Raw genomic sequence first — 26,022 nt, forward strand, 5'->3', positions numbered from 1 at the left:
GTAATTAATGTAACGTGTGTAAACCATTACTTTTTTTTTGTCTCTCTGGCTCCTCATTTCCTCCACATAGAGATGAAAACATAAAAACAATGTCCAGCACTGTCAAGAGCACGCCAAGTCAACCCTAACCATGTAGAAATGTTGGCCAACTAGAAGCCTACCAGCAATTTATTGCACAGTCTGACATCATAAAGGGGATAATGGCACCGACCTTTGACACTGCAAGCCAGTGTTTATTTTTATTTACCACAGACATTCTGAAAACATTCAACCAAGAAAAGCATTTTTCCACCGTGGCTGTAGCTCAGGCGGTAGAGCAGGTCATCTACTGATCGGAAGGTTGGTGGTTCGATTTCTGGTTTCCCCTAGGCTGCATGCCAAATATCCGTGGGCAAGATACTAACCCCAAATTGCTCTCCGATGCATCCATAAGAGTATGAGTGTGTGTGAATATTACTTAGAAAGCACCTAGAAAAATGTGCTTGTGCGAATGGGTGTGAATGGGTGAGTGCACAAGTTGTGTAAAGTGCTTTGAGTGCTCAGAAGAGTAGAAAAGCGCTATATAAGAACCAGTCCATTTAGCATTTACTTCCAGAGGTGCAGAGAAGAACACACACCCCCATCACCATCAACAGTGCTCCTGTGGAGAGAGTGAGCAGCCTCTGTTTCCTAGGTGCACATCTGGTGTAGGATTTCACATGGTCAGTTCACACGAACAAAACAGTGAAGAAGGTGCAGCAGTGCGTCTTCTTTCTCAGGAGACTGAAGAGATTCGGCATGAGCCCCAACATCCTCAGGACCTTCTACCGCTGTGCCATTGAGAGCATCCTCACCGGATGCATTACTTCTTGGCATGGCAACAGCACCACCTACAACTGGATAGCTCTCCAGAGAGCGGTGCAGTGTTCTGAAAGGTTAATTGGAGATTATATATATATATATATATATATATATATATATATATATATATATATATATGTATATTATTCATTTTTTGATAATTGGTGCCATGAACCCCGATTCTTTTGCGGCTGAGAGGACAAATGTGGCCGAAGGTCGGATCTGAAATGAGGTGGACAGGAGACCGGTCTAAAAAGATTTAAAGGTAGGCACAGCCTGTTCAAAAAGGCAAATTGTGCAGATTGGATGAATTCTAAATTATCTGTTGGCCGAGTTGATGAGCTTGACCATTAAATTGGCTCAGTAGTGGTGAAAATCTGTTAAGTAGATTTCTGGTGACATGTCCATGGTGATTTTGGGTAATTTGTGACAAATAAAAAGTAAAGTCTGGGGAATATTTGATGAAAGTTTATTCCTGTCAGGGTTGGGGGAATTTTAAAGTTGATGTGTTGTGTGTTTAAAGTTGATGTGCTGTGTTTAATGTAATTGTGTGCTGTCGGCCAAGTGAAAAAGTTTAGACTAGGGCATTTGGTTAAAGGATTGTTACAAGACAATATATATTGTTACAATATATATATAATTAATCCTTATTTTCTGTTTATATTGTTTTATAGAGGCCAGTGTAGAAAATCGCCCTTGTGAGTTAGAATATGTGCCAAAAGTCACAGAGTACTAGGAGACTGCATGTCTTGTGCAGAGAACAGGAAGTTAGTGCAGAGCTGCATAGCATATTAATAAAACACAGGAAACCAAACAGAAAAAGTGGAACTAAGTAAACTGTGTGTGACGTATAGCAGAACTATGTATAACCATAGTCTGTTCTCGGATTGGATAGTTAAATTTGTGATTGACATGACATTGGCCAATCAGATGAAAGGAAGAAAAATAGGGTCAGAATTTGTACTTGTAACTTAAAACTTGAGTGTAGAGTTTCACACCTATTTTTTGGCTAAGTCCACACACAAATTCTTTTTACACATACATATACAATACTTGAAATGTGCAATTCACTTGTATTTTTATTTTTATTCCTATTTATCCCCTTCGTATATTTTATTTATATATGTCTCTGTATTTATATGTGTGTGTGTGTGTGTGTGTGTATATATATATAATATTCTGTAACTCTGTAACTTCTGTCGGTGCTGTGCTTTTGGAAACCGAATTTCCCAGAGGACCCACCCGAGGGATTAATAAAGTTTTTATCTTATCTTATCTTATATCTTGATTTACAAGTACAAAATATTTATGACCACAATTTGAGCCCATACTAGGGCAGTAACAGGAGAGGCGAAAGTATCACCTGTATTTGGCAGTGAGTAGAAAATCCTTTGTCCATCTGCCACCATGTGCCCCCATTACATTTCTGTCTGCCACCTCACATACGCCTGTCTAGAACCAGTCCACTGTACTACCAACCTTCTAATTAAAAGATCACTAGCTTTACCTTCCTAAGTACAGACACGCTAAACAACTAATATATATTTTTTGTAGTCCACCATTTATCCATCACCTGTCATAAGCTCAATACAATTAAAGAGAATCACAAGACTTTTACACAATTTATTGTTTACACAACATGTATTAGGTTTACAGATGAAATGCTGCTTGGCTAAACTTTCTAATAAATTGTAATGACATAATAAACACACATCTTGCAGTAACTAGTATAACATTCCCAGTAAAATAGTGCATATAATAGTGATCAAAAGTTTGAAGTAATTTAGAAATATCTTTAAACAAGTAGTCAAAATTAAGTAAGAGCCATTGCAAAGAAAATCCTTATATACAAACATACAGAACTTGAGTAAGTGGCTTTATGGCTTTATGTAACAGAAGAAGTTCCTTCTCTGCTGACAGTTTCTTATGCCATAGGATGCAGTCCCACTCTTCTCGAGGACGCCACAGAAGCCATTAGTCGGGCAGCTTGGAATATTTTCATATTGCATCTGTCCTCCACCCACCCACAGCCACTCACCAGCCAGGTTACACAGGCCCGTCCACACCTGACAACATTGAACAGAGAGACAATTGTAAACATGGTGTATGAGTTTCTCAGCAACACGAATAAGCTGTAGGAAACTGTCCAACCTCATCAGTGCTAGCTTGTTGTGCTCTCTCCCGTGCATAGGTGTGGTCATCAGTAGTGATCAGTGTGGCCAGGTCGTAGCGATGGTTCCTGTAGGGAGAGTTGGGATCATTTGTGTCCACTGCACCCAGAGACCTGCAGTGGTTTAATGCCTCCTCCCACGTCTTATTCTCCTTCACCAAAACCAGTTTCTCATCATAACACATGAAAGAACGATTGTAATGGCAACCGTGAGTCCACCATACACCATCATGCTTATATACACAGTCTCCATTTTGACTTGGCTCTGAAAGAAGAAGCAAAGAGACACTGTTATTTGTGTTATTTACTGTTCCCAACAGCAAATAACACGCTAATGTTAATATCAACAAATGTGATCTTGCACAATCTAATAAGAACCAATAATTTGCTCTCACACCAGGTGTTATTCTAAGATTAATACTTGAGCTTTAAAACATGTTACTTACGAGAACTATCCCACTTGATGAAGCTAGCTATCTCATCTCCTCGGGACCATTTCCATGTATTTGTATTAGCTCGATATAATCCGATCCAGCCTCCAGATTTGAAAAATGTGTTCTCTTGTTCATTTCTGATTGTGATCAGGTCAGTGTGGTACTTCCTGCAGAAGGTCTGGGCATTTGTCCAAGTTGTAATGTAAGACCCAGAGTAACGTTTAAAGTTTAACAGATCCCCACAGACAGGAGAAATAAAAAGCAGCAGAGGGATGAGAAGGCACATCTTCCTTAGGATGCATTGACACTGTAACAAAAAGGAAAAGGGTCGCAGAGAAGAAGATTGGAGTTTTTTGCGCAGCCATGTTTCACCGATGAAGTAGTCAAATGTCTCTCTGAGCAATGACAATGTAGGACAGATGATGACATTAGGAAATGTGGATGAGTCTTGGATTAAACAAGAACTGTATAAATGTAACTGACATTTAGTCACAGTAATATTACTTAATCAACTCAATATTTTACCTAATGTACTTGTTTGATGTCATCCTACGAGACTTTCACATTAATCATGTATGGTACAAATAACTAAAACAGTAAACTTTGTAAATCTTGTAAACTTTTAACTTAAAGAAAAAAAAATGGCTAACAACTTGAACAGTCTTTTCTAGTGAAGTGGGGCATGCATAGGTTATATACTCTCAGCAGGTTAAACCATTCATTGCACTGTGTGTCAGCTTCTACAGCAGAACTCACCTTGACAGCAGATAATGGGGAACCTTTGAAGCTCAGGGTCTCCTGATGATGCTTTTTTTTTTATCAAGTCTGTGAGATACTCATGGACTGTGATACTTGTCAAAGCTTTTCTTTAGCATAGACTCCGCCTTTGTTTGAAGCATTTGAATAGCTCTGGCTTTCTATCCTCAATTTCATTTAAATCTTTCTGAATTTCCAAAAAGATGCTAAGCAGCATTCAAATGTGGTTTTGTGTTGGGGATCTTCGTCCTTTCTACTTCTCTTTTTGCTGTCAATCCTTTGAGAAATAATCGTTTTGCATCTCTGTAATGTAAGGATTTATAAAAACATTTATGTTTATAGAACACTCTTTTCTGCTAAGTTCCAACCAACCTGTCAAATCTTATTATACTCACTTCGCTCTTTCATTGGTTTTCTCCACCTGCAGCAGCTAAACTCATTTAAAAAATAGAATATATTGAAAAGTTGTTATTGCTGGTATGTGATTTCCTGGTAATTGTCATAGATTTAATCCCCAACAAATTTACTTTCCCCACTTGATAGTCAATTTAGAACTTTTATTTTATTCTGAGTTATTACAATCACGGTGGACGAGACCGGGGGATGGAAAAGAAAAAGAAGAAAGAAACAGAAGTTGGGGAGAAAGTTAACAGAAGGAGATGGATACAGAAAGGGAGAGAAAAAAAAAACACTGAAAATCTGCTTCAAACACTGCTGAAAAAAACAATAACACAGCAGAGAAACCACAGCAACAACCAACAGAAAAAAAAAACACTCATCAACAACAATGAACAAGCAGAACAAAACCGCGGCAACCCCCACCCCAACTAGGTGATGGAGCTGATCAAAGGAGCCCAGAGAGATTGATCTGTTGTGGCAGCAGAGGCTGTATCAAGGCTTTTCATCAAAGGTCACTGATCCTGAATGACAGGATGCAGCACATGTTTTGCCTGTCACTGAGGCATGGATGTATTTGACTATATGGATACATCAACATGCAAAACTGGCTGGTAGAGGCTTGTAAAAGCAAAGTTAAATTTTGTAAGCCAGCTTTTAAAAGGTAAAAGCTCCTACTGATTCTGCTTTCCTAACTATTTGTTTTCCTTATATTTCAGTAACAACAACAAATATGCCATAAATGACAAACTGAAAACAGTTCAGTGATAAAATCACTAAAAATTATTATAATACAAGTTATGATGTGAGGAGCTTCATGCTGAGGTAAGGTCCTCTAAAGTTTGGATGGAGTCAGGACTGCAACATTCTGGCCCTCAAATTTAACCATAAGAAATGCGAAAATGCTAAATTTAAGTATGTGCTATGTTTTATTAAAATGAATAAAGATACAATGAGGGCAGACTCCCTTGCTAAGAAATTGGAGATATGTTTGGTAAAGGAATTCTGGAAAGACATAACCCAAAATGTGATGTCCACATATGTGGACACCAGGTCCTAGGAGCATAAACCAGTCCGGTGATATTTTACTCGGGATCATTGAGAATAAATAATTGATTCTTGGTAAAACCATCAATTTTACTGAAGCGACATCAGTGATATGGATGGAGACTTCCATCTTGCCAGATCATCTTCTACTGTCTTTAAAAGTGGGATGTGGTTTAATTAAATTAAATCTGGAAGCCTAGGACAAACATTAATGCCTAAATATTTAATATTTCCATATTACAGTGGGGTAGAAGCAGAAATTCGGAATAGTATTTCCAGCCAGCTGGTTGGCTGCTTCTAGGGTTTTGATGGTTCCTTCTAATTCCTGAATACATTTGTTCTGGCTTTTTTGGTGAGAATATAGTTATTTTACCTCTCATCACAGCTTTTCCTCCTTCCCAGAGAACAGGTGCTGACGTTCCAGGATGGTCATTACAGTCTAAATATAAAGCCCACTCTTTAAAAACATATTTAATAAAATCTAAAATGATGTAATAAATTTCCAGTTTTTACTTGACGGAATAGCCTTCTTATTTATTAGCTTAATTATTTATTAAATAAATCTTATTTATTTATTTAATTATCTCACAAACAAACTCAAATGAAAATATTTTTTTCGAAGGTCACTGATCCTGAATGACAGGATGCAGCACATGTTTTGCCTGTCACTGAGGCATGGATGTATTTGACTATATGGATACATCAACGTGCAAAACTGGCTGGTAGAGGCTTGTAAAAGCAAAGTTAAATTTTGTAAGCCAGCTTTTAAAAGGTAAAAGCTCCTACTGATTCTGCTTTCCTAACTATTTGTTTTCCTTATATTTCAGTAACAACAACAAATATGCCATAAATGACAAACTGAAAACAGTTCAGTGATAAAATCACTAAAAATTATTATAATACAAGTTATGATGTGAGGAGCTTCATGCTGAGGTAAGGTCCTCTAAAGTTTGGATGGAGTCAGGACTGCAACATTCTGGCCCTCAAATTTAACCATAAGAAATGCGAAAATGCTAAATTTAAGTATGTGCTATGTTTTATTAAAATGAATAAAGATACAATGAGGGCAGACTCCCTTGCTAAGAAATTGGAGATACGTTTGGTAAAGGAATTCTGGAAAGACATGAAAACAATGAATAGTGTTAAGACTTCCTTACCAGCTAATATTGATGGTGTTGGTGGTCTGAGAAAATTACTTGAATGTGGCAGAAACATTACGGTGATCTATTTAACTCTTCTTTCTAATTAACCAAAAGTTCAATCTCTGCCGTGGATGAAATCGATAATAAGGAAGATGTAATGTCATGAATAGAAATTTATGATGCAATTAGAACATTAAAAGACAGTAAAGCACGTGGGGTGGACAAGATATCTGCTGAACATTTGAAACATTTGCTTGCTATTTGTTTCACAGGGTTCATAGTTCGTGTGATTCTCCCAGATTCAATTATTGCTGTCATGTTAGAAAAATAAACAGCAAGAATAATTATCGAGCTACAGCGTTATCTAGCATGTTATCCAAAGTCCTTGAAAATATCATTTTAAACACAAGTAAAAGTTTGTCCGATAACAGTTTGGGTTTAAATCTAAGTACAGATATGTGTATTTTTGCCCTGAAGGAAATCCTGGATCTGTTCCTTCCAAGCTGAGCGTGTGAGCAATCGTGCACTGCTGACACAGTCGCTGCACACAGAAAATTAGCGAAATAAAATAAATACTTGTATTTACTTTAATTCCAATTCAGGCTGGATTTTGTGTGTGTGTGTGTGTGTGTGTGTGTGTGTGTGTGTGTGTGTGTGTGTGTGTGTGTGTGTGTGTGTGCGCAGCGCAGATTTTCTGTGTGGGGAGACAGTGTCAGCAGTGCGTGATTGCTCACGCGCACTGCTTAGAGGGAACATAATTATGTGCTTAGTTGATGCCCCTAGTGATTGACGTGTAAAGTGATTGATCGTGTAAATCATAGGTGTCAAACTCTGGCCCGCAGCCTAATTACATTTGGCCCGTGAAGCCATACCAAATTACTATTAGAGCTGGCCTACTGGTATTATACAGCTAATATATATATTGTTTAGTATTAAGCTTTGCTTGTTCCATATTCAGTTTTTCAGCAAAACGTGTTTGAGTCCATAAGAAAAGATTCATTCTTATATCTGAAGGAATAAATATATTTCAATAAGTATTAACGTTAGCCCGCGACTTTGTTCCAGTTTTGAATTTTGGCCCACTGTGTATTTGAGTTTGACACCCCTGGTGTAAATCATGAAAAGCTAGTTTATAAGTTATACAGCAGAGGGGTTCCTAAATCTTGGGTAAGAATTCTGTCCTTCTGGTATGCTCATCAGTCTATGCGCATAAAATGAGGTAACTGCATGTCTGCCAAATTTTATGCAGGGAATGGGGTTAGACAGGGGAGTATTTATCTTTATTTTTTTTAATGTTTATATGGATAATTTCTCAAAGCTGTTAGATTACTGTGTGACAGGTTGTGTAGTTGATAAGACCATATTTAACCATTTGATATATGCAGATGAATTAGCGAGCTTCTCCCCATATAGTGCTGGCCCGAAGGCCTTTTCTCAATATGGTCTGGACTTTGATATTCATTATAATGCCACATGTATTTATTAAAATAAAAATTCCCCGCTCGCCCCTGTGGGCGGTTTATCCTTCAAGCTCGGGTCCTCTACCAGAGGCCCGGGAGCTTGAAGGTCCTGCGCAGTATCTTAGCTGTTCCCAGGACTGCGCTCTTCTGGACAGAGATCTCCGATGTTGTTCCCGGGATCTGCTGGAGCCACTCGCCTAGCTTGGGAGTCACTGCACCTAGTGCTCTGATTACCACGGGGACCACAGTCACCTTCACCCTCCACATCCTCTCGAGCTCTTCTCTGAGCCCTTGGTATTTCTCCAGCTTCTCGTGTTCCTTCTTCCTGATGTTGCTGTCATTCGGAACCGCTACATCGATCACTACGGCCGTCTTCTCATGTTTGTCTACCACCACTATGTCCGGTTGGTTAGCCACCACCATTTTGTTCGTCTGTATCTGGAAGTCCCACAGGATCTTAGCTCGGTCACTCTCCACCACGCTTGGGGGCATCTCCCATTTTGACCTCGGGACTTCCAGATTATACTCGGCACAGATGTTCCTGTACACTATGCCAGCCACTTGGTTATGGCGTTCCAAGCTCCATATATATATATATATATATATATATATATATATATATATATATATGTATATATATATATACATACATACATACATACACACACACACACACACACACACACACACACACACACATATACACACACACACACATCCCATCCAGTGATTCCAAAAAGGCCAGGTGAGTACTCTGAACTGTGTTTCTGCCTTTTGGCACAAAGAACAGTCAGGGAAAACCCCACTGTGCACTTAGCCAACAAGTACCAAAACACAGAATCACAAAACAGAAACGTGTTGCTCTTTCATTAGCTGGGACCACATCCACATTTAGTTTTGACAATAGTGAATGAAGAATCATAAACTGATGCTGTGGTTTGAGGAAGGCCTCAGAGGGGCCTGGGAGCAGATCCGAGGCCGAGTAGATCTTCAAAGAAGGGATCCTTGTGAAGTAGTAATGATTGAGCGTTATGAAGGTTCAGGAGGCATGCATCGATGCAGAGCCGTGAGAGTAGTTTATGAGGTGTGGTCCTGTTCCTGAAATTCAGATAAATTATCTCCACTTTCAGTAAAAAGTGAAACCAAAGATACAAGAATGTCACAAGAAACCAGAACAGAACTTCTCAGCAGAGCCTTCAAAATAAAAAAATCTTCCAAATAATAAAATATCCTGGAATAAAGTCTGCACACAAATCTAATATATGAATTATATTTCTGCCTGGTTACATTATAACTGGTTTTCTAATTCCAATTTTGTTCATCACATGTATCATACTTTGCTGTATGAGCAACTTTGCTGCTCAGCGGTCTATTCACAGTGTATAATATTGCCCTCTGAATTTGTAACCTTTACATATTTCCCAGAGGACTAAGAACTTCAGTCACTGCATTTTATCTCTCAAAGCGTTTTTGTTCACAATCATAAAGCAGAACTGCAGTGATCTAAGCTAAACAGTCACATAGCTGTAAATAAAAGTCCTTTTTTGGATGTGGATATCACACACATACAACCAGCCCTCTATTCTGTGCCAGTGCTCGCCTACTGTGGAAAATTCATTTCCCACTCCTGTAATTCTGTGGTATGATTTCACATAATGTCACATGTTATGTGCTTGTTACTTCATGACTATAAGAAACAACAAAGTTTTCATTTTTCATTGGGTCTTCTCCTCTACAGCCCGGTTGGAAAGCTTCCCATTTGATCTCCTCACTGCTTCGTTCTTACCTCTGATCTCTCTCCTGTTGTCAGTGTAGAAGGTGCAAAGCTCCCTTCAGCTAGTATGTGGTGGTGGCTGCTTGGTCTATTCAGCTGCGTGCTGCTGGCGGTTATTGTCATTTTCTTTTTGATAGTGGGGCAACGCTACAAGGTATTTAGTGAGTCGTGCCTGAGACCACCCGGACCCCTTGTCACTGACAGCAAACTCAGGGATGCCAGGCTGAAGAGAGGTAATGTATGCATGGGAGCAGTGCTCAATTTGGTGACTACTTGATGCTTAGTTTTTACTCAGTTTTTATTTAAGGAATGAGGAATTTGTAAAACTCTGCTAATCAAGACTTCTTACTTGTGCTAGTCATAATAAATCCTTAAAACTGAGAAGAAGTACTAATTTTCCTATTAATGTTGATAGTCAATGGATCAGTTTGTCAGTATTTTGGTTTATGAGCAACACCTGCAAATTTAAGATAAGACTTTGTTGATCGTGGGATCAACAAAGACGAGGAAATTTGTGCGTTACCACAGCTCAAGTACAATGCCATTCCCTTTGACCTCAGCTGTAGTGTTAATTACACTAAACATTAAGCTTTTCGTTTAGTTACCACAGCTCAAATCACCAGTGTTTTCTTACATTTTCTTGTCATTTTTTAGCTTCTGAAGAAAATGTATTTTTAGAATAGAAAATAAATAATTTAATACACACAACTTCATAGCTGTTATTCATAAAGAATTTCATATTTACATGTAAATTGAAATTTTGTGTCAACCCCTATTTGTTTTTCTAGATCTAGCTATACAAACATCTGAAGTGGATCTTTCTGTGGAGGTTGCATTGCCATCAGAAACCTCTGTTTCTGTCTCGTGTGTCTAGAAACCCTCACAATCCTCCATCAGGCTGATTTGAAATGTTTTCCCCACAGGATTTCGTGTGGACCGTGTTCCTGCTGATCTGGACGCAGTGGTGATTGGCAGTGGCATAGGAGGTTTGACGGCAGCAGCACTTTTGTCCAAAGCTGGGAAGAAGGTTGTAGTTCTGGAGCAGCATGACCAAGCAGGAGGGTGCACACACACCTTCCAAAATAAAGGATTTGAGTTTGATGTGGGTAAGCTGCTGAAGGAAACACACACCAGTCCACAAAATAAAACTCACAACAATATATCTTTAAAACTGTTAGGATGCCTGGGTCGTTGACCCAGGGTTTTTGAGTTTACGATATTATTTATACTGTCTAGTTTTTGGTTTCTTTGAGTTCTGTCTTATGGCTTATGTCTCTGTCTTCTTTAGTTGCTCTGTGTCCCCTATCACCTGCATCCCCTTGTCTAGTTCGCATCTATGTGTATCTTAAGTTCCTATATCCCCGTGTTCAGTCAGTGTTTGTGTCTGCCCTGTTCCCACGTCTCTGTTCCCTCTGTAGTGCCTGCATGTGAGTCTGTGTCTTTGTTCAGTCTGTGTTATGTGTTTCCTGTTTTACTTTGAAGGTCTCCGTCTTTTCTCAGTGTGTTCAGGTTACGCTTCTTTGGTCTCGTCAGTTCTGATTTGCCCCAGCTGTGTTTCCCTCCTGTTACTCATTTCCTGATTGCTCCCTCTGTGTATTTAAGCCCAGTGTTTCTCTGTGTCGCGATCTACCGTTTTCTTTGCTGTGTGTTTTGTCTGTCCTCCGGTATTAGTTTATTTTTTTGATCGTTTCCAGTTATGTTATATTTGAGTTTAACATTAAAACGGTTTTTGAGTTTACATCTGTCTCTGGAGTCTGCACCTTGGGTCCTTTTCCTGTCTGCACACAGCCGCACCTAACAAAAACCAACAAGACAAACTGCTAAAATGCTCAAATTTATAGCTGGAGTTTTAAGCCTAATCTCATATGCTCTCTTGTTGAGTTCAACACATCTTAAAATTAGCTATGGTCAAATTTCACATTCATTTATATATTTTTTTTAAATCCAAATTTAAAATGATTATAAAAATTAAATTTTATTTACTATCAGAACCATGAGGATTGTTATTCAGTTAAGTACATTACCATTAATAGGATGTTTTTCAAGAACAGGGTTTATGGCATGAACTTGTCAGTGGTGAATATTTCTGTCAACATTCGGCTGTGTGCAGGCAGGAGTTAGACCCAAAATGCAATCTCAGATATGAAGGATGAACTCAAAAACCACAGCTTTATTGCAGGCAAACGAAAAGGCATACAACACAAAACTAAACTAAACTGAGAAAGAATAAACTAAACTCGCCGGGAAACACACAGAGAAACACAGCCATGAGGGGAAAAAGCAACACTGACACAGCGAAACACAGGGCTTAAATACACTGGGGAATAATGAGGGGAATGAGACACAGGAGGAGAGCACAGCTTTGAGAAATCAGACATGACAAGAAGTGAAATTCAATACATTCATGTAGGACACAGACCTTCAAAGTAAAAGAGGAACTGTAACAATGAGATGCGGACTTGACTAGGGGATACAACTGACAGGGGAGACAGAGCAACTGAGAAGCACAGAGACCAAACATAAGGGAGGCACAGCGTACAAGGTTCAAGGTTCAAGGTTCTTTATTTGTCACATGCATAGTTATACAAGTATAACACACAGTGAAATGTAGCCTGACACGCTCCTCGACATGTGCAAAAATTGGGGGGGGGGGGTGTAGAGGAAGAACATTATATATATATATATATATATATATACAGACATATAGTATATACACTGGGTGAATGTGCAGTAGTAGCAGCAAGCAGGTGAATTCTGTACATTAATATGAATAGACATCTGACTATTTTACAGGATAGACAATATAAACATATTTAAAATTAAAGGAATTGAAATGTACATTGTTCCTTGGTTTAGTGTCTGGAAGAGTCCTGACTCAGTCAATTATAGATGATGTGAGAGGGCGGGTGTGTGTGTTTAGGGCACGGATGGCTTGGGGATAGAAGCTCCTCTTGAGTCTCTCTGTCCTTGCCCGGAAGATGCGGAACCTTCTACCAGGTTGCAGAAGTTGGAACAGTTTGTTGCCAGGATGGGACGGGTCCTTCAGTATCTGCGCTGCTCTAGTCCGGCATCTCCTGGTGTAGGTGTCCTGAAGCGGGGGGAGAGCAATCCTGCAGCAGCGTTCTGCTGTACGGATCACTCTCTGGAGAGCTTTTTGGTCCTTCACACAGCTGTTCCCAAACCACGATGTCATGTTCTGTGTGAGGATGCTCTCCACAGCGCCTGTATAGAAAATCCTGAGGATCTTTGGAGAGACCCTGAACTTCTTCAGTTGTCGTAGGTGATACAGGCGCTGCCTAGCCTTTTTGGTCTGGACCTGAATGTGGGCAGCCCATGTCAGGTCTGAGGAGATGTGGATACCAAGATACTTGAAGGACTGCACCCTCTCCACTGGAGCTCCATTGATGATGATGGGCTTGTAGTCTCTGTGCTGACCCCTTCTGAAGTCCACCACCAGCTCCTTGGTCTTGCTGACGTTCAGCTGGAGGTGGTTGTCCTGGCACCACAATGCCAGATTCTTCACTTCATCCATGTAGGCCGCCTCATCGTTGTTGGAGATGGCACCCAACACCACTGTGTCGTCAGCAAACTTCACAATGGCGTTGGAGCCATGGGTGGCCACACAGTCTGAAGTGTAGAGGGAGTAGAGCAGTGGCGAGAGGACACATCCCTGAGGTGCTCCTGTGTTGATGGTGATGCTGTTGGAGAAGCACCTGCCCACCCTCACCACCTGAGTTCTGCCAGTGAGGAAGTCCAACACCCATGCACACAGACGGCTGTTAAGTCCCAGATCCCTGAGCTTTGTGAACAGTCTGCAGGGCACTATTGTGTTAAACGCTGAACTGTAATCAACAAACAGCATTCGCACATAGTTACCCTGTTTCTTGTCCACGTGGCTGAGAGTGGTGTGTAGGACGTGGGCGATGGCATCCTCTGTGGATCTGTTGGATCTGTAGGCGAACTGCAGCGGATCTGTGGTGTCTGGGATGGAGGAGGAGATGATGTTCTTCAGCAGCCTCTCAAACACCTTCATTACTACCGAGGTCAGTGCAACTGGCCGGTAATCGTTCAGGGATTAGTACAGAATGGTGTACGTCAGTTTAATGCTGGGTGGTGCTGCAATAGTAACTATCCTCGGTCAGAAGGAGAGGCTGACATCCAGGGATTAGATTACCACAGGTGGAGTTTATTGGCGGTCAGATGGATGGTACAGGGAGGTATGGCATACAGTAGGAGGATGTGGAGAGGTGATGTGGTGTGGTTTCTATGATTAAGAACAGGGTATGCATTACAACATGAATACAGATTAAAGATTAAGAAAACTGGCAACAAATTCCTCCACTACAAATCAGTCTGATACCACTTCTTACAGGGTTCAGGTTTACTAAGGCACTACCCAAAAGGCGCCACAAGAGGGCACTCCAACACAAGAGATGACCTATTTACACTGATGCACTTAGTAAACAGCCCCTACTTAGCCACTACATAATACAGTGATATTACAGTATACAAATTCACATAAATTGACAGAGGGAACAAACAAAGCTGTAACAAGCCCAAAACAATCAAATAACTGGGCTGCCATAGCTAACACTAACTAGCACATATACTAAAGGTAACTAAAACCAATACACACAAGTAGCAGTGTAACCATCTTAAGCATGGAACATTAACTCACGTTTATGTGACGCACACCATTCCCAACAAATACAGGATGGGCTATTTGCTTCCCTTCCAAGCAGCTCTCTCCTCAATCGTTAGCCCAGGAACAAACGAAGACCATCTAGCTCAGAAGTCCCATGAATCCCATCACTGCCCAGAGGCTGCTGGGTAATGTAGTTCACACTAACACAGGCTTTTCTACACACAGACAACAATAAATACTGGGATAGATTACAAACACACAAAACACTGGGTCACACCCAGGACCCTGACAATTTCCAAGTATATTATGCACACAGGGATGTTTACATAATTTAATATTATTTATCTGAAACTTGTTACATGTTGTGAATGAATGGAAATAAATAATAATAGAGATCCCAATTTGAGAATTCATCTTGTTATAGAGACCAAAAATGTCAAAACTAGTGCTGTCAGCGTTAATCTGGTTAAAATGACATTAATGCCATAACTGCATTAATGCTGCAAATCTCCGTTAGCTAGTTAACGCGGATCGCCCCGTGCATGGAGCTGCACTGCGTCAACGCGTTAGCACAGTTAGCTTGTTAATGTGTGTTGCGTAATCAGTTTTACCCCGGTTCTTTTTATTCCTCGAGCATCCAGAGATGGCACCGGACTCAGTAGTCATTTTCACAAAACCTTTATTCATCTTTATTCATCTTTACTCATCTTTACTCATCTTCATTTACCCTCATTTAAGCATGCATCTTCTAGAAGGGAAGACTTGCCAGGCCAGTGCCCCTCTGCAAAATCTACACTCCTTTGTCTGTGAAATACAGTTTTGTAGGGGCGACCCTATCATAAAACCCCCCACGGTGTGCTGCAAACTCTGTGTCTGTGTCTATGTGCACGAGCACATGAATGCCTACATGTGCGCGTTCCCGCGTGTCTATGTGAGTGCTCGTGTGTGACTGTGTACGCATACCTGTGTGTATGTGTGTGCACATGAGTGAGTGTGCGTGTGGATGTGTGTGCGTGACAGTTAAAACACTGTGGGTTTAGGTGACTCCCTAGAGGTCATAAAACCCATCTCCCTTCCAGACCACAGTTATCCAGTTACAAATGTTGAGACCCCCACCCAAACATCCTCTGGGGAAATTCCACTCAGCATTAACTCCTCTCTGTTTTACTTTCACAGTTCAAGTAGGGGAGGGGTCTCCTACAATCTACTCCTAAGTTCACGACACAGTGAGGCCTTTATTATATTAAGGGCAGTGTCTCTACAATAGTTCTACATTCTAGGTTAACACATTTCTAAACTCTAAAATAAGCTAAACATTCTACACGTGTTAACGCTGTGCAGCCCCCGCTTTAATGGTTATGGAGTTAACGTCATTTTAACGAGATTATCGCTGACAGCACTAGTCAAAATATATTTAATTGCTTTAAACATTCATGACACATAATTCAGTCCAAGTAGATTAAACATGTTTATTTAATGTATGGGCAGTGTTGGGAAAGGTTACTTTTAAAATGTATTCCATTACAGATTACAGAATACATGCCCCTAAATGTATTCTGTAACGTATTCCGTTACGTTACTCAATGAGAGTAACGTATTCTGAATACTTTGGATTACTTAATATATTGTCATGCTTTTTACAACTACATGAATGTGATTTATTACTGTTACTTAAGGTCCACAGCTCCGAACCGTAGTAAAGGGACCTCTGGCTAATACGTCGGGTTCCGTGTCGGGCTCGTAGCCGAAAAATATCTTTACTTTGTTGTCTGGGTCAAGTTTGCTTGCGAGAGACAGAGAGAGGTGAGAGACGGCGAGAGGCGTTGAAAGACTGCTCCAACGGAACTTATTGTTTCGGAGAAAACATGAACACGGGTACAGTCGAGTCTTAATAGCGTACTTACAACTAGGCTCGTCAGGCACTCTTCTTGGCTGCAGTGGTTATTATTATATTTACATGCTTCCATCTCCTGTTTCTCGGTGACAGCTCATACTTTTCCACTCTCATTTTTCTCCCTCCTCGGGCTCACAGACAAATAACAGGTATGGCAGTCCCTGCAGCACGGACTACACTGAGGCTACATTCTTTAGGGTAGCGTTCTGCCTATTGCCTTCATATTAAATCATTTTTAAAAATATTTCTTCACATCATTATGAGACACAAGATTGAGACAAAGGCATTAGAGCCTCTTAATGCGTGTTTTTTGGGGGTTTCCACTGGCGTGGAATTACCAAAAATAGAGAGGGTGTAGCCCAACATATGAAACAGGAAAATACCTCTGTGTATTATACATGTTGTGGCTAGCTCAGACAAGGAGGAGACAGAGGTGTCATTTAGTCTTGCTTCCCCGAGTTGCCAGGGAGCACAGCCGTTCATTTTCCAACAGAAACGCACGGCCGATAACCCAACTGCTCGGCATGGCTTAGCACAGACCTTCCCAAAGTGTGGGGCCCGCCCCCGGGGGGGCGCGCAGAGCCATTGCAGGGGGGGGCGCAGAATGAAAAGGGGGGAGAAAAAAACAAAACGCTTAGACACTGCTAGCACAGGGTGCCCACAGAAACACAAAGCAGGAGATGAAGCATCGCTGAATATGTTTCCAAACCAACTTCATTCTAAGCCAAAGACTAGAAAATATGGTGAAGCATATCTGCCCTTTGGTTTCACCTGCACAAGTGCCAAGGTAGGTCTCCCCTGCAGAATTGGTTTTCCCTGTGTCAGCAGCGCTGGGCTGTTCAAATCGCGGACAAACAGGATCCTACAGTTGTTTATGTTTTTAAACCCATTTTGCACAGAGAGGCATTTTTTGAAAAATGTATTGATAGCAATGTTGAATATTATTACACATGAAAAAAAAAACTACATGTAAAATAATTACACGTGAGGCCTCTGCCTTTCTAAATGAAGGGACAGTAACATGCCGTCTGTATGTAAGCGTGTAAAACCTGCAGATAGTCAGATTAACAGTCGTTTGTCTCTATCTGTTATTCTGCAATTTATCTCATGTAAAAAAAATAACGTGCATACAGCGTGACGTGAGAAAGGCACATACCTTTGACATTAAGTGACCAACTCTGTATTCCTCGTCCACACGTAAATGCAAAAAATGAGTTTAAAAAAATCTCCGTTTTCGGTGATTCGAAACGCCGTTTACGTGTGGACGAAACAGCTGCGTTTTCAAAAATATCCATGTAGGTGTGGACGTAGCGTAAAAGAGTTAGTAGTTTATTTTATTACTACCTGTAATTTTTTGCAGATTACTTGTATTTGCTTAATTGTTTACGAAATGTTTGAGGTGTGAAATAAACCGAAATGGAGCTAAATATGGGTGTGTGTGGTTGGAGGATGTGTTTGTGCGTGCGCGCGCGCGCGCGAGAAGGGGGGGGGCGCGAACATTTTTCTTGTAAAACAAGGGGGGCCCAGCAAAAAAAAGTTTGGGAACCACTGGCTTAGCACAACAACAACAACAACAACAACAAAAAGGCGCTCTCTCACCCAGGAAACACACAGTTGCAGAGAGAGCGTGTCATCCTGTAACCATGGCAACTGTAACACTGCCCCTGGAACAACAGAACATAGCTGTCAAACAAAACCCAAACAGTCCTGACCCGCGACAATATGAAACAGGAAAATACCGCCGTGTAATCCATTTATTTCAACAAAGTAACTGTATTCTGAATACCACCTTTTTAAACGTTAACTGTAACAGAATACAGTTACTCATATTTTGTATTTTAAATACGTAACGGCGGTACATGTATTAAGTTACTCCCCAACACTGTGTATGGGTGATGTAACCCATTATGCAGTACTATCCATTTTATGACTGCACAGTTACTTGATTCCTTTATCGTGAAATTCTTAAGAAACCCTTAAAAACTGGTTCATCTAAATGTGAGAGATTAATTTGGTTTCACTGCTTGTGCTTTCTTTCTTTTTTGTTTGTTTACATTTTTGAAAAAATGCACAAGTGAATTTAAACCCATTATGTTACCACCAGGTATCCATTACCTGGGTCAGCTTCATGAGAACAGCTTGTTGAAGGTTGCTTTGGATCAGATCACAGAGGGACAGCTGCAGTTTGCAAGGCTGGAGCAGCACTTTGATACAGTGATCCTAGGTCAGCATGACCAGCGCAGGTAGATCAGATTTTGTTACTTGTTTCAGTATCCCTGACTTTCGTTAACTTTTTTGCCAACTTTCTATTGCAAATGAAACAAACTGGATTTCCCACCTTTAGTGCCACATCTTTCCTCACTTTCATCATAAATCTTCCAATCTCCCATCATTCTCAGGGAGTACCATGTCCATGCAGGGAAGACTGAAATGGCAGTCAGCCTGAAGAATCAGTTTCCAGGAGAAGAAGAAGCCATTGATGAATTAATGAGACTGATGAAGGTAAAAAGGGACAGAAGCAAGGGTAATCATAAGGAAGTGGATGCCTCAAAAAGAAGGGTGCAGGGATTATGCAATGGACTAGTATATTAAAATGTAAGGCATAAGCAAAAAATAAAAAAACCCTCAAACATCTTGCAGCAGGAATTTTAGCTTTCCTTGTGATATCAAGACTATCACCTTGTTTTACAGGCACCGCTTCAAGGAGGATCAAATGCTTGCTTGTCCACTGGATATGTACTTCTCAAAAAAGGAACAAGAGACTCTAGGAAATCTAATTCAAACTACTATTTTTTCTGTTTTATCTGTTTCATTCAGTTCCTAACAACTTACCCTGTCCATATCAATACAAAAATCCAGCATGAGTTTTTTCCATTGAGCTCTATTTTGTTTGCAGTACTTACTTGTTTACACACATGCAACTGTATACATGTCCAACAATGTGATGAATCAGCTAAACAGAATGGGTTGTAGCTTAAAATAGTGGATACTTATTAGAAGCCAAAAATCACCAATTAACTGATCCAGTTCCAGAAATACAATCAGTATAGCAATCTGTTATCAGATGACCAGTTCTGCTCTTCCCAGATGAACTTGGAAGAATTGCTCAATAGATTTTGGCACCTTAACAGTAAAACCGTTGAACTGCACTTGTATTATAAATGGTGCCAGATAAGTAAAGCGTAGATAGGGCTCTCATTAATAAATATGACTGTGTGCTCTCTTACAGCTTGGTTCACAGAGGACGCCACTTATTGCCATGTTGAAGATCGTTCCGTACTGGTTGGTTAACTTTCTCATCCGGACTGGCCTATTACATTGGATATCTTCAGTGTTTCGTCTTGCAACAACCAGCCATTCAGAATTAATATCCCACCTCACACAGAGCAAGGACTTGCAGGCACTTTCTGCATACCTGTTCTATGGTGCTGGACACACACAAAGGCATATTGCCACTCAGATCAGACGGTACATTGTCTTCATGGTTCTGTTTCATCTTCTTCTCTTGAAGGCGTCCCTCCTAAAGACTCCAGCTTTCTCATTAATGCCCTCCTCCTTCACCACTACAAGCGTGGTGCATACTATCCACGCGGGGGCGCAAGTGAATTTGCCTTTCACATCATCCCAGTCATTCAGCAAGCAGGTGGTGCAGTCCTAGTCAGGGCTCCAGTGCAACGCATCCTTGTCAACGAACAGGGGAAGGCGTATGGTGAGTGGGACAGGGGGAGAGAAAATAACTTCATATTTCATGTTTAATTTCTTGACAAATTCTTTGAGGACAGTCTGATGGCTTGTTGTGGGTCTAGCCGAGTGTCCAAATGGACACAGCTTGAATTACTAACTTGTATGACTGCACAATGTACTCAAAGTATACTAAGTTTGCTGAATGTTTTCTGTTGCAAACTACAGCAGATCTTTTGCAATATTAAATGTCAACCTGTCAGTATATGCTATATGGGCAAAAGTACTGGGATATCTACACATTAAACCCACAGCAGCTCACCTATGGAAACTCAAGCCATGAAGCTCCTGAAGCACAGTTTCTGAGTTGATTGTAATGCCAGAAGAACTTTGCAGTGACTAATTCAGCAGAGTTTTATGCATTATTATACATCTCAGTGACCATACTCTACAATTTATATGGTCACTTCATAGCTTAGTTACTGTAGTTCCAAAACTCCTCCACTTTGCAAAAATCCCAAGTACAGTTGATTGTGGAATATCTAGGAGGAAAGAAATTTCATGAAATGGCTTGGCATCCCATTACAGTACCATGCTCTAATTCACTGAGCTCTTCAGAACAACACATTCTTAATCCTACTGCACAAAACCGCAACAACCAGTGAGACAAACTTATTTGTCAGACCAGATTATTAAAAGTAAGGCAGTTATCTCTGTTTACTTAGTGGTTACAGATAGTAAAATGAGGTGGCAATTAGTGGCAAATGTTTTGCTGGTAGAATTTTAGTCACCTTAGATATTAGGTCATTGGTAGTAAATTTGTAATGTCATGATGGTTTTAGACTGGATAACTTTATTGAGAAATTTCTTTGTCTTGAAATTAATGTCTCAGGTTATCTGAAGTTTGGATTTACTGTTTTTCCAAAGCAACTCTACATTATCTGAGAAACAGGAGCAAGTGTGATCCAATGTCCAAAAACGATATCTCCACCAAGTAATAATATCAGGATAACACTTTGTATCTTTCAGGTGTGGTGGTTCTTAAAGGACAAGAAGAGATAGAGGTTCTTGCCCCTGCTGTAATTTCAAATGCTGGAATCTTCAACACCTTCCAGAAGTTTCTACCTCACAATATACAAGAAAAACCAGGTAACAGTCGATGTGTTGCACTTGTTTTTGATTTTAATTTGATATGAGTGTCATGCATTTCCTGAAGTGTCTTTTGCCCTCTAAAGATTCTATATGTTTTCTGTTGTATAGAGATCCAGTCATTGTTGAGTATGGTACATCATGGCATGGGTTCCTTTTTGGTCTTTGTTGGTCTGGATGGAACCAAAGAGGAGCTAGGCATTGTTTCCAATAACTTCTGGATGTATAACGACAATGACTTGGACTCACTGTAGGTTTTCCTCTCTTCTTTCATTCCTTCATCTCTTTGTAGTTTATCTTTATTTCTACTTGTAACTTCTATCTGATTTCTTGTCAAAGGAGCTCGCAAAGAAAAGCGTCTGGACTTCTTTAAGTTGCTTGAAGACGTTTCACCTCTCATCCGAGAAGCTTCTTCAGTTCTAAGGTCAAATGGTGGAGAGTCCCAGATATAAACCTAGTGGGAGTAACCCCCCACAGAGGGACAAAAGGACCCCCTGATGATCCTCTAATCGCCTGAGCCAAGGTGTGAAACTGGGTGTGGGTCCCAATCAGCCAGAGTTTCGGGTGTGTTCATTGTGAAACCTGGCCCCACCTTATCATGCGAATTCCTGAGGTCAGATGGCCCAGGATGTGAGTGGGCGTTAAGGCGTCTGGGAAGGGATCTCAAAACTGGATTATAGATGGCAGAGAGTTGGTGTCGTAAACCCCCGCCTCTGTTCAAAGATGGTCGCTCACAGTGGACATAGATGGCTTCTTTCACTCCTCTTTCAAACCATCTGTCCTCTCTGTCCAAAATGTGAACATTGGCATCCTCGAAAGAGTGTCCTTTATCCTTAAGATGCAGATGGACTGCTGAGTCTTGTCCTGTGGAGGTGGCTCTTCTGTGTTGTGCCATGCGCTTGTGAAGTGGCTGTTTGGTCTCTCCAATGTAGAGGTCTGGGCATTCCTCGCTGCACTGTACAGCATACACCACATTGTTTCAGACCCAGCAACACGCTCAGACAGAAACTGGTTCACCCGAAAGACAAAACGCCAAAACACAAACATAACAATGTGGTGTATGCTGTAAGTCCAGACGCTTTTCTTTGCAAGCTCCTTTGACTACGATGACCTGGATGACTGAGAACCTTCACAGACATATCCGATTTCTTCTAAAATCTAGTCAAAAATTGTATCTGGGTCTATACTTTTTTGTCATTCTAGTGTTCCATCTAAATATTTCCATGTTTATGTGTTTTATAATAATAATAATAATAATAATAATAATAATTCAACCCTATCTTATCACCATTGCAGTGTATTTAACATTTAATGGATTGAATTAACAAATTTTCTTTTGTGTCTTTGTACAAAACATTGTGTGAGAAGCATGGAGCAGTATTCATCTCTAAGCAGAGAGCAGGTTTTGGGAAACATTCCCATGATGTTTATCACTTTTCCGTCTGCTAAAGATCCAACAGCCAGCATCAGACATCCAGGTAATGCACATTTGCATGGACAAAATTCACCTGTGCATCTTTGATGCACCACTCTGACTGTTTGACAGTAGTACAGTACCCTTTATTCTTCTTCCTATCTCTTCACAGGTAAGTCCTGTATGACTTTGTTAACCATGGCACGCTATGAATGGTTTGAGGAATGGGAGGGGACCAAGCTTGGGAAACGGGGACAGGACTACGTGGATCTGAAGAACAGTATGGCCCAAGAGCTGCTGGAATGGGCACTAACCATCTTCCCTCATCTGCGAGACAAGGTGTGTGTAGATACTTGTGAATGTGTTCATGGTCTGCACAGACAATGTATTCTGATTGATTCATTAATGATCTAAATTTGATTTATCACATTTAGTCAAATTATGCAATTAACTTAATCTGTTTGCAAACTAAGCTAACGTGCATTACTCAACAGTTTTCTGTTCAAAAGTTGCTTTTTAGTCAGGGTTAGTTTTTTTTTTTTTTAACTGTTTAGGGTTAAAAATGGACTTGTAGAGGTGCTGAAAATCACTGAAAAGGCTTGAATTTGAACCCTGTGACATCTAACCCCTCATGGGAGAATTCTCATCTATGCTTTGAAGAAATTTAAAGAAAAAAAAAGACTTTGTCATTGTTAGCTCCATGTTCTCAGCTCATTGTCATCCCTTTCAAGCTGGAAAGTCCAAAAATGTTCCGGCTTCCATCACTTGTCATATGTATGCTTTTGTCGTTTTACAACAGAACTGCTCTGAGTTTTTTTAATGTCCACAATTTAACTGTCAAAAAGCAACACTAACATCTCTGTATATTTCATTATCCGCTCAACTTGTACAACAACTAGTTGAAATTTCACAGTCCCAAACTCTATTGATAAATCCTCTATTAATTTACACGTGTATGTTTTTCAGGTAGTAATGGTAGATGCTGCAACCCCTCTAACAAACGTCCACTATTTGGGTGCTCCAAGAGGTGAGATGTATGGAGCTGAACACAACCTGGAGCGCTTCAAGCCAGAAGTGATTGCTAAGACACGACCACAGACTCCCATCAGCGGTCTCTATTTAACAGGTGATTCTCATTCCCCCAGCCATATCTACACTTACTAAGATTCTCACTCACACAGTGACAATAATTCATCTTTGTCACAGCCTTTTAAGAAACAAAAGAAAAATACTCCAAGAAAAGGCCATGGGTGGTAACCGGTAGTTTGTTTCTGAATGCACTTCCTTGATTCTTTGAAAAACATATGTTGTTTATTTCTTATATAAATATGAACCAAAAATCAACCAAATAATTTCTTACAACTTAGATGTAAATGAAAGTTTATTATAATTACACTTTTAATATATATAATTATTTAATATAATTCCACAAGTTCAAAAAGTGGTTAAAAAAAGGCCGTTTAAAACCCTCCTGTCGTCTTACTGGACCTTTGATAAACAAAATAGATTTCCACCGCACCCCACAGTGTTCTCTTAAGCTCTTAATTAATGGGAGGTTCCAAAAGTTACCACAGTAATGAAAATTTTTCCAAAATTAAAAATGTAATTACAGATTTAAAAAGCAAACTAGCTTAAGTATATTCTTACTATAACAATAATGGCTAAAAAAGTATGATTCCCAAGAATTTAACAAAAATGGCCCCAACAATCTTACTCTACAAACTCACCCATATGGAAAAGAAATAGTAAAAACTTATATGATTTACTCATGAAAGTGGCCACTTTCCCATTACTTTCATACATTGTTTTAGTAAGTATCCAAAACATACAAGTTTCATTATATAATTTTTCAAGGGATCTTATATCTGTTTTCACTCTTGTATGCTTTTCATACAAGTTTCACACAAGACAGATACAAACTTTATAAGATTTATATATATCTTTTCCATATGGGCAACTACAAACTAGTTCTTTGAGTATATGCAAACTCTGAGTGCAATGATTTCCTGATGTTTCTGTGTGTGTTCAGGTCAGGACGTATTTTGCAATGGCATGGCTGGAGCTCTTCACGGTGGACTGCTTTGTGCGTCAGCTGTCCTCAATCAGATCCTCTACATTGACCTTCTAGCCCTGAAGACCCGCCTCAAACGTAATCAGAGTAGTCACAAATTAACCTGGTAGCTGTGGTGGAGTCTGTGTTCTTCTCGAGTACATAAAATTTCACGTCTCGAGATAAGATTTAATGCTTTTTATGATATATATCTTTGGATAGTTTCCAGTCATGCTGTAAGGTCAGCTGAATTAAATGTGTAAACAAATGTGTGAGTGATGAATACAAATCTGCACGTCCACCACCATAACTGCTTCTGCTGTAGCTGTTCTTGGATTCTTTAAAAGTGATAAAGACATTTTAAACCTGCTGCCAAATGTCACCTTCATTCACTTTTCATTGAGCTTTCATTTAAAGAAAACCTCACCAGTTGCATGTGAGATGCCTGCAATAAACCATTACAGTGATACCTTTAATAAACAGTTAAGCTATTCATTTACAAGTCTTTTTATTGACATGCTGCAGCTTCCCAGGAATCACCAGATTCTTCCGACCGCTCCCTTTAGGGGTCACCACAGTTGATCTATTCTAACATCCTCTTCTGAAACATTAATCTTCTGCATGTCCTCCTTTACTACACCCATGAATCTTCTCTGTGGTCTTTACCTGAAAACTTCACATTCAGAATCTGTTGTCCAGACTATCGCAACCTCTCCTCTCCAACTTTATCTCCAAACCACAAAACTAGAGCTGCTCCTTCAATACTCATTTTTTATCCATCCTGGTCACTCATCATATTATCCTCGTGGGACAAATCAAATCTACAGCCCGCACTATAAGTTTATGTACTTGAATTGGAAGGGGTAAAAAACACAATAAGGTTGATGGCAATAAGAACATTAATGCCACAGAGCCATTAATCAAGTTATTAGCACCACATGTTATTAGAACCACATTTTAATGGTGCCACATGCCCCCATGTGGCACCATTAAAAGGATATTGAATTAATTATTAGCAATTCAGGTTTGTAATGTACCTCAATTATCAATGTCAGAGTGTAGAAAACCCTAAAACATCCTGGGATCTTGAGGGGATTGCTGTTGGAGCTATATAAAAGTGAATTGATTTAAACTGAAAGAGCTTGCAGTCATATTACATATATCTACTAA

The 26,022-nt window shown here is 40.0% G+C and overlaps 2 protein-coding genes across 2 annotated transcripts; one reads left to right on the forward strand and one right to left on the reverse strand.

Moving 5' to 3' along the window:
• Positions 1–2,717: 2,717 nt before the first annotated feature.
• LOC146670903 (macrophage mannose receptor 1-like) lies at positions 2,718–3,730 on the reverse strand. Its single transcript, XM_085405083.1, has 3 exons — positions 3,457–3,730; positions 2,992–3,275; positions 2,718–2,906 (listed from the first exon to the last, which is right to left on the reverse strand). The coding sequence occupies exons 1-3, from the start codon at positions 3,728–3,730 to the stop codon at positions 2,718–2,720; spliced, it is 747 nt and encodes a 248-aa protein (XP_085261209.1).
• Positions 3,731–10,086: 6,356 nt separating this feature from the next.
• Positions 10,087–25,191, forward strand: LOC146670904 (all-trans-retinol 13,14-reductase-like). The gene is made up of 12 exons (XM_085405084.1): positions 10,087–10,252; positions 10,943–11,125; positions 18,663–18,801; positions 18,958–19,060; positions 19,788–19,983; positions 20,070–20,267; positions 21,269–21,388; positions 21,500–21,638; positions 22,757–22,866; positions 22,975–23,141; positions 23,769–23,928; positions 24,832–25,191. Exons 1-12 carry the CDS (start codon positions 10,087–10,089, stop codon positions 24,981–24,983), a joined length of 1,833 nt encoding a protein of 610 aa, XP_085261210.1. The 3' UTR covers positions 24,984–25,191.
• Positions 25,192–26,022: the final 831 nt, after the last annotated feature.

The sequence above is a fragment of the Rhamphochromis longiceps genome, linkage group LG4 (genome assembly GCF_057381845.1).
Source record: "Rhamphochromis longiceps isolate RC_006_pf linkage group LG4, R_longiceps_female_GT1.1, whole genome shotgun sequence".
NCBI classification, from domain to species: domain Eukaryota; kingdom Metazoa; phylum Chordata; class Actinopteri; order Cichliformes; family Cichlidae; genus Rhamphochromis; species Rhamphochromis longiceps.